At 44.7% G+C, this 9,701-nt stretch overlaps 1 protein-coding gene across 1 annotated transcript in view; it reads right to left on the minus strand.

Annotated features, from left to right (window-relative positions):
* SYNPO2 (synaptopodin 2) overlaps positions 1–9,442 on the minus strand; it is a 214,600-nt gene extending 205,158 nt beyond the window's left edge. The window contains exon 1 of the mRNA XM_043973319.1: positions 9,279–9,442. Coding sequence (XP_043829254.1) covers positions 9,279–9,383 — 105 coding nt within the window. The 5' untranslated portion in view covers positions 9,384–9,442. The remainder of the gene's footprint in view (positions 1–9,278) is intronic.
* Between the last annotated feature and the right edge of the window lie 259 nt (positions 9,443–9,701).

The following is a 9,701-nucleotide window of genomic DNA, read 5'->3' on the forward strand; positions in this document are numbered from 1 at the left end:
GGAAGAGACTATTTTACTTCTATTTGTATCTGTAACACTTGGAATAATATCTGGCAGATAGTAAGAACTTAATAAATGCTTATATATCTATGAGTCTATCTCTATCTCTCTAATCTATGTACAAAGTAGGATTGATCTATCTATATATGTATATGTAGATATCGCTGGAGATAAATTCTATTGATCTACCTATGTCTACATAGAGATATAGATAGATTGGATGGGTGGATGGATGGATGGATGGATGGATGGATGGATGGATGGATGGATGGATGGATGGATGGATGGATGGATGGAAGGATGAATAGAAGGATGGATGGATGGATGAATAGATGGATGGATGGATGGATGGATGGATGGATAGATGAGTGGGTGGATGGATGGGTGGGTGGATGGATGAGAGAGATGGAGAGATATTGGACTCTGTGACGTTAGGTAAATTGCTTCTATTTCTCTGAACTGTGTGTTCACCTGTCAAATGAAGAAGTTGGACCACGTGAAGTGAACAATTCTTCCCTTGCTCTAGATTCTATAATTTTTGCCAAGCTAAACACCCCCAGTTCCTTCAATCACCCCTCCCACCACATAAACTTGAGGCCTTTCACTGTGCTAGTTGCTGTCCTCTTGATGTAGGTACTCTAACTTATCAATGCCCTTCCTGGAAGGACAGGCCTAGCTAAGGATGACCCTTCAGAAAAGGTTCCCAGCAGAGGCTGATGGGAAAGACTAGGCCCTGGAGCAACCCTGGGGCTACCAGGTCTAAGGAGGCAGAACCCCAAACCTCCCTCCCTCTGGACAGATAGAGGGATAGATAAATTGATTGATTAGAGAGAGGTTTGAGGTTCCATGTATGTGTGTGTGTGTGTGTATGTATGTATGTATGTATATACATGAGGAAAAGGGAGAAAGTGACCGTAGAACATTTGAGTCAAGTGTTGGAGGACAGGACTCTGCCTCCTGAAGATTTGGCCCTTCCCTAAAAAGGGAACACAGAGAAGAGAATGCAGTGACCTCTGAGCTCCTGGCACCTGGGCCCCAGAACAACAAGAGGATCTCTCTGCCTTACTGCTGCTCCTTACTGCCCTTTAGGCTTTCCATCTCATCTCATCGGAGCCTCCCCCTTTTGGAAGTCTGGGTCTGATTTCCTATTTGTACTTCCTGTGCTTAGTGCTTGACACATAGTAAGCACTTTATAATACATGCTCTCTCCCTCTCCCTTTTTTCTGTCTCTGTCTCCCTCCCCCCCCCAAGCCTCTCAATATCTAAATAGATTTATCTGGAACAAATCCCAGTATATGAATTGATGGGGTATTATCAATGATGGTAAATAGGAAGAATTCAAAGAAACACAGGAAGGCTCACAGGAACTGAAGCAGAATGAAGGATGCTGAAGTCGGTGCTCATGAAGACTGCAATAATGTGAAATGGAAACAGCATTGCAAAGCTCCCAGACTCAGATGAATGATAATAAGGAAGCTTAGTCTCAGAGAAGGAGGATAAAACACAATTTCCTCTCCTGTAAAGATATGGGGGGAGACTCCAGGAGCAGGAGTAGAATCTGCTGCCAGGATCATTCCTTTGATCAATTTGGATGAACTGTCTTTGTTCTGTTAGGAGGAAGGGTTTCATTGTGGTCACAAGTTAGAAGATGATGGTTGTATTTTTTTAAAGGGTATTTTAAAAAAGATTTGTATTATAAGGTCATTGATCTCAAGCTGGGATGGAGCTCAGAGGTCATGTGGTCCAAGCCCCCTTCATTTTAGAGACAAGAAAACAGGCCTCAGGCTTGAATGTCAGACTTGAACACAGATACTCTAGATGGATGCTTTCTTTTCACTGTTACACTAGTCCTAGAGTACACTTGCAAATCCATGCATGCATACATGAATAAATCAATAAATCCATACATGGATACACACATGCATACAAGCATGTGTGTATATCCACCCATACATATATGCACACACACATACATACAGCTAGCATGGTTTGTGTTCTCAAATAGAAACCTGATTTCAGAAAGTGCCTAAAAATTCCACATGAAATCCACCCCCCCAAAAAAATCAACCAGGCATCTCTTTCCCCAAAGCATGTCTACCCTGAAATATTAACCATCTTGCCTCTTTTCCTCCCCTTAGGAAGAGCTGCACCCCCGATCTGGCCCTATTTGAAACTCTTGGGTTACTAGCATATGATGCTAAATCCCCAGCCTACTCATTGAAATCCTTTGGAACAAATAACTTTGGGGAAGTAATGTATTTGTTCAGAACAATAAGGACATAGCCCCATGATGGGTTAGACTTATTGGAGCTGCCTAAAAAGAATGGCTGTAATTAATCTCCCCTCTACCCCTTAGAATTCCTGGGCCTTCAAAGATAGCTCAGTTGTCAGATCCCTACAACAAGCCTTGCTTGATCCACCCCCCCACCCAGTTATGATTAGCACCCACTCCCTCTTGAGATTCCTTTGTATCTACTTGTCTGTAATATCTGTCCAATCCCAGGAAAAGGTAAGCACTTGGAGGGCAGGGCCTCCGCATCAGACTTAGATTTTCATTTGGAAGGTGATTGTCCTATGCTCCCACTTTATAGATGAGGAAAGTTTATGGTACCTTGCACATAGCAGGAGGTAAAATTGAATTTGTAGTCATGGAATTATCAATATAACAACAACTACTTCTCATAAACATTTATCAATGAAATGTCAATGAATCAGAGATGCTGCTAAACAAGATCATTCCTTTGATCAGTTTAGACTGAGGATTTGTGTTTGTTATGAAGAAGGGATTAATTGTGGTCAGATGACAGGAGATGAATGTTATGTGAACAATGGCATCACCAAATGTGTTTTGACATCAGGTTGTTTTTGTTTGTTTTTTTTGTTTTTTTAGTGAGGCAATTGGGGTTAAGTGACTTGCCCGGGGTCACACAGCTAGTAAGTGTTAAGTGTCTGAGGCCGGATTTGAATTCAGGTACTCCTGACTCCAGGGCCGGTGCTCTATCCACTGCGCCACCTAGCCGCCCCCAAATGTGTTTTTAAAAGGTGGAGGGGATGGATTAGAGGATCATCGCTCTGGAGCTGAGACTAAGCTCAGAGATCATCTGGCCCAACACCTCTGTGTTTAAGAATAAACACTTGGAAAGTCTGGAGGGGTGCGAGGTTGGGGGGAGGGGAATTGATTGGATTATACTCACTGTATTAAGATACAAGAAGTAAGCCAGCTGCAAACTTTCTCTTTTAAGTTATGTCTTGTTGGGAGAGGAGGAAAAATCACTTTTTAGGCTGTTAAAATACCCGCCCCCGCCACCCCACTGCTGCCACTGACCCCCAAGCTCTTCAGATTCAGAATGTGCCCAGGCATAAGACCAAAGTCAAGACTCTGGAGAAAGCCCTTCTACTCAAGTGAAAATCCTTTAAGAAAGACCTTTCCAATAAAAGTGCTGCCCACAGGGGCAGCTAGGTGGCGCAGTGGATAGAGCACTGGCCCTGGATTCAGGAGGACCTGAGTTCAAGGCCAGCCTCAGACACTTAACACTTAACTAGTTGTGTGACCCTGGGCAAGTCACTTAACCCCAATTGCCTCACCAAAAAAAAAAAAAAAAAGTGCTGCCCACCCTTGACAAGGATGTCTGTGTCTCCAAGATGAAGCCTCATATTTGTGACCGAGCCGTTGAAATCCACCTAATGATTGAAAGCAGCCTCCCAAGCTGAAGAGCCTTTCTCTTACTTAGCGAGCTCACCCCAGTCCCAGCTGCTGAGCCCTGTCGCCTGACTCCACTCGAACACCTCCAAGGTCCTTCCTGCTCTAAATCTGCAGCCCTGTTATCTGTGACCCTGTGAATCTTACGCCTGGGTTCACAAGTCTGCGTCTGGATGATCCTTTGTCTCGTTTTTCCATCAGATCGACCCACTGAAAAGACCCTAAAAGGCCCCTGGAAGCCACAGAGAGCCTGCAGGGTGGGGGGCTGGGCCTCTTGCCTTTGCTCTTGAAAACAAAACCAAAGGGTTTCATAAACAGACCTTGAGCTCACTGGCTGACAGAAGTTCTGTGGATATTAATATCAGGGACGGGTGATCCTCAAAAGAGGGGATTTGGCAGCGGCTCCTAACCACCGTACGAATGGGATGTTGGTCTGAGCATATCTCCATGGAACTAGGCTCCAAGATGTCATCAGGACAGAATTCACAGTGAGGCTTCAGGGCCTCCTGGGTGGGACCCCAGCTGAGGGGCAGAAGACAAATCTTTCTCAGCTGCTTTAGTCTTTATAGATTGTCAATCTTCCCCAAAACTAGGAGAAGGGAAGGGGGAATCCTACAAGTGGTTATTTCAGATCCCCATGTGTGCTTTTGATGCTCCCAATGAGAACTTCTTCATCAAGTATCTCCTGTTCCACTGACCTCTTTCAACGCCGCTGGGGCCCCAGAGCAGAGACAGAATGAGGGGCTTGTCCCTTGATACTTTCCAGCAAGTGAGCAATTCATCAGAAATCACTGGCCTCTGTAGTGCCTGGAGGCTGGCACATTTGGCAAGGCTTTGAACACTCCCTGCCCCAAACTCAGAAGTCCCCACCCTAAATACACACACACACACACACACACACACACGTTTGTATTGGTAAAGTAATCCTTAGAACATAAGCCACTTTTGAGTAAGGGCTGGTTCATCCATTGTCTTTATACCCACAGTGCCTAGGTCAGATAGCAGATAACTGCTGATTTACTGAATACTGTAGCACATGGTCTTTTCCTTCTTTGGATAAAGTCCAGACTGAATGGGACTTGCTTCTAATAAGTCACTTTGAATCCTTCCAGGGTTCTTAATCTGGGGTCCATTAACTCGTTCTTTAAAAAAAATATATAACTGTTTCAATGTAATTGGCCTTCTTTGTAATCCTCTGTGTTTAATTCTATGCATTTAAAAACATAATTTTGAGAACAACTGCATAGGCTTCTCCAGATGGCCAAAGCAGTCTAGGACAAAGAACAGGTAGGACCCTTGGACAAGATGGAAAGAAAATTTAGTGCATGTGTAAAAAGTGACTCCTGATATTCTTACTCTCCATCCTGCTAAGGAGGACATAGTTGCAATCAGAAGATCATAGCTTAGGAGTTGTGATCACAGTCATAGAGTAGTAGTGAAGAAAGGAAAAGGAGAAGAGAAGGAGGAGAAGAAGAAGGGAAAGGAGGAGGATGAGGAAAAGAAGGAGGATGAGGAAAAGAAGGAGGAGGAGAAGAAGAAGAAGGAGGAGGAGGAGGAGGAGGAGGAGGAGGAGAAGAAGGAGGAGGAGGAGGAGAAGGAGGAAGAGAAGGAGAAGAAGAAGAAGAAGAGGAGGAGGAGGAGGAGGAGGAGGAGGAGAAGAAGAAAAAGAAAGTCCATTGAAACTTTTTTTTTTTTTGGTTAGGCAATTGGGGTTAAGTGACTTGCCTAGGGTCACACAGCTAGTAAGTGTTAAGTGTCTGAAATTGGATTTGAACTCAGGTCCTCCTGACTCCAGGGGTGGTGCTTTATCCACTGCTCCACCTAGTTGCCCCTGAAACATTTTTTAAAGTACTGAGAGAACACATAAAAGTTCAGGAAAAAGCATAGATAAGTAGGAAAGTTTTGAAAGTAACATGCTGAATTTATTATACCTTTTATTTCATTTTTTATTATATCCTTGTAAAAAAATAAAAGCAGACAATATGTAAGAAAAATTCATGGTTTAATATTGCAATCTATTTTTTGTCTGCCAGTATGTATAGAGAAATGCTTTTGTGTGTGTGTGTGTGTGTGTGTGTGTGTGTGTGTGTGCGCGAGCGCACGCGCGCGCTCGCTCTCTCTCACACACCTGTGTAAGTTCCTAAGAGAAATAAATAAGGACACTTGGGGGAGCAGCTAGGTGGCACAATGGATAAAGCACTCAGCCTGGATTCAGGAGGACCTGAGTTCAAATCCAGCTTCAGATACTTAACACTTACTACCTGTGTGACCCTCAGCAAGTCACTTAATCCTCATGGCCCCGGGGGTGGGGGCAGGAGTGGAATCTTGGAAAGATAGTAAATGTAATGGTCAAGTTTAAGAAGTTGAATGGAATGATAAATTCGAAATACAAAAATAGATGGTAAGCAGAGGCAATTGGTCTTCTGTAAAAATCTGAATGCCCGAGTTTCCTCAGCTTTCAATCTGCTGATTAAGAATAAGAAGCTATTTTGATACACACAGGGTAATTGGAGAATAGAGGCAAGCATCAGGACAATTCAAGCAGGCAATCATCTGTTTTGGATGTCTGTTGTTCCCTTCCTCTGAGCACCCAGCCATCGCTCCAGTGGCATACAGCCTCTCCTCAGGTTTCCCTCTCCACAGCCCTTTCCCCAGCCTCTCTTCCATTTAACCAGCATGCATGGTGCCATGTTTGGACAACTTTGCAATGGGTGCACCCACCTCAGATTGGCTTCGAACCAACCAATCACTGGACATTGGCAGTTTAGGATCACTAGTGACCCCACCTGGCAGAGACAAGGCGGAGCACCTGAGCTACTCACCCTCGATTTTATTTTGAGCCCTGCAAGAATGATTTTGTGTTAGCATCCACTGCCCACCAATGTTCACTGTGTATCTTTTATCATCGTGTGCCATTATTCACTGGAAAAGGAAAGTAAGTGGCAGAGATGGCATGGTCTAGGGCATCAAACATTGTATTTCTAGACAAAAGCCCTAGGTTTGAACTCTGGCTCACCACTTACTAGCATCCTGTGTGACCTCAGCTAATTCCCTTTATCTCTTTGGATTCCTGTTTCCCCTTGTAAAATGAAACAGTTAGACTCACTAATCTGTATGAGAACTTCCAGCTCGAGATCTCACAGTCTAGATCAATGACTCCCAAAGCAGGGCCCTCCACCCATGATGGGACATCTGCGGCATAACCCAGCAGGCTGTGACATGACTTAATGGATAATCAGATGAAAGGTAGAAAAATGGGTAACACTCCAAGCCTGCCACAAAAGCTTTGATGAGGGGGACTCATTTCATACAACCTCACTCTTCTACCCCCAACTTCACTCATTATCTTCCAACTTTCCCAAACAATGCTGCACCCCCTCCCCCTCCCCCTCCAGCAGGCTTCCTGTCATGGGCTAGCACTTGGCCTCTCTGCCTCTGCTCTAGGCATCAACTCCTCAGACTGGTTATAACTTATGCCTAACTACCTAGTTCTAGTATAAGTAGGTAACTAAATGGTTGAACAATAACAAAAAAAATAACTATGCCAGTAGTCAAACAGCTAAAATCCCCTCACTGTCACCCATTTCCTGCCTTCCCAGACCACTCTGGCAAGAGCTCCTTGGCAGGCGGTGGCCAGAGATTAAGACCATTCCCCACTCTAAACTTTCCACTTTTGGTGAGTCCCACAGGATACACACAGGCATGGATGAATGTTACTTTGCATCACAGATCTCATTACATTACCTTCCCCCTAAGATGACATCTTCTGAACTCTTTTTCAATTCAAAGGCATCACCATCCTTCTCATCAAAACTGGCAAAGTCGAATTCATTCTTGATCCCCCACTCGTCCTTTCCCCACCATCCAATCTCTTGCCAAGTCTTGCCGTTCTGTGTCCTCAAGATTTCCCACCTCTGTTCCCTCCTCTCAACTCAGCCACCACCCCAGCACAGGGTCTTATTGCCTTCCTCCTGACCAACATATTATTGTCTCTCCATTGTTCTCCCTGCCTCCTGCCTCTCTTCTCTAGAATCCATACCCCATGTAGCTATAAAGTGATATTCCTTAAGTGCAGGTCTCATGAAGTCACTCTCCAACCCAATCAACTCCGCATTAACTAAATAAATGGATCCAACATTATTTCATCTTTTGAGAATGTCTGTTTCATATATATGATGTAGACATAATTATATGATATATACATTCATATAATACATTATTAGTATAGTAGTACATGTACATAGTTTAGAGATAAGTAAATATGCATATATTTGAGGTACAAATCAGATACTGTTACTGATAAGGGTAATAGAGCAAAAAAATGTTAAAATGTTGATAATTTTCCTAGAAGTCTTTCTGATGTTAGATACTAGTTTAAATTTTCCACTAGGTGGCAGGATTCCACCATGATTTTTGAGATTTTCCTGATGTTGCACATACACCAAAGTTGTACTTTCTTCTTGATGCCAGTTTTTACAAAGGAAAGGCAGGGGAGAGGGGAGGGGGGGGGGGATAATTACCAAGCATAGTGGACTATCTACTTGATAAAGCTCTAGAATCCTATACTGATGGTAATAAAAAATAAAACAAAATTCAAAAATGACAATAAGAAAGCATAATGAAGACTATTCTTTCCTATGGTAAAATGACTCCCTACATTTTAAACCCTTATAAAGTCCTGTAAACAGTTCGTGTTTGATCGTCTTGCTATAACTGAAACTTGGGTATCCAAAAACAAGGCCACATTAGCTTGGTATGAATAAACTCTCTTAGGCTACCTTCTAATCTAAGGAGTGAGCCGATTTTAAAAGCTGAAAATGAACCTCTTAAACAGTGCTACGAATGAGCTTTGGGTTACTTAAGATAGCTTTCATATAATAATTTGATCTCATCTACATATAGGGTGGTCCATAAGTCTTAGTGTAGTTCTACACTGTATAATAGAATAAATGGGCTGTTTGCTAATGTATTCAATGCCTATCAGCCTTAAACGGACACTATGAAACTATGATACAAGCATTGTGACATCTTGTCCTCGGCGCCCTTACACCCCTGCCCCAAACTGGCCTGTGGCTGATCGCTGACGGATGGGTGCTACTATAGGCATCTCCCGAGAGATCCCAGGTCACCCAGCAAATGACTTATTCCAACAGCAATGCCTCTTCCCCTTCTAGGACCAAGACTCAGCCGAACTGGGCTTCCGAACCTCAGAGTCCCAAAGTTTCCCTAGGTGCTAAATGAGAGATGAACCCAATCAGCCCTTTCCTATCTCAGGCTGGGGGAAATGCATTGATCTCAACCGTGGCTTGTAATTCCAACACACATACCCGTGTATGTTCGCATCTTTGTAGCTAGGTGTGTATCTACTCTCCTGTCCTGCCACCATCTCAAGCAATCACAGACACTCAGGATAGGAGAAGCGCAGCCCAGCCCAGCCCAACGGCACCGGCCCCACCGGCACTGAATCTACCCTCCAAAGACTCCAGCGGCTATGTGGCTGGGCATCTCCTTCTCCGCCCCAGGCCAGGGCTCCCCTCCCTGCTTCCCCGCTCTTTCACAGGGGAGGGGTGCTGCCTACCTTGGCCACTTGTAGAGGTTGGTTCTGCTCCTTGCCACCTTGCAGGCGGAAGCCCCAGGGAGCCCCTCCAGTCATGGAGATGCAGAGAAAGTCCCCCGTGCCCATGGTGCTCCACTCAGGGGGCCAAGCAGCATGAAGAGCTGGGAACGAGAGGCACCAGTCCCGGTGGGTGCCGCCGGAGATGTGCGCTGGCTTCGGCTTCGGGGCGGCTGCCAAAGAGGGATCAGCTGCGCAGGCAGGCATGGAGCGCCCTCCCTCCTCTCCCGCCCTCCCTCTTTTCTCTCCCTCCCTTTCTCTCAGTCCCTCCTTGACTGCCGCCCTCTCCGCTATAGCTCATGAATATGTTTATATGCTTATTAGAGAGAGAGAAGCAGAGTTTGAGAGACACAGAGAAAGGAAAAAAACAGCTAGAGACCCAGAGAA

This window comes from Dromiciops gliroides, chromosome 6 (genome assembly GCF_019393635.1).
Source record: "Dromiciops gliroides isolate mDroGli1 chromosome 6, mDroGli1.pri, whole genome shotgun sequence".
Lineage (NCBI taxonomy): Eukaryota > Metazoa > Chordata > Mammalia > Microbiotheria > Microbiotheriidae > Dromiciops > Dromiciops gliroides.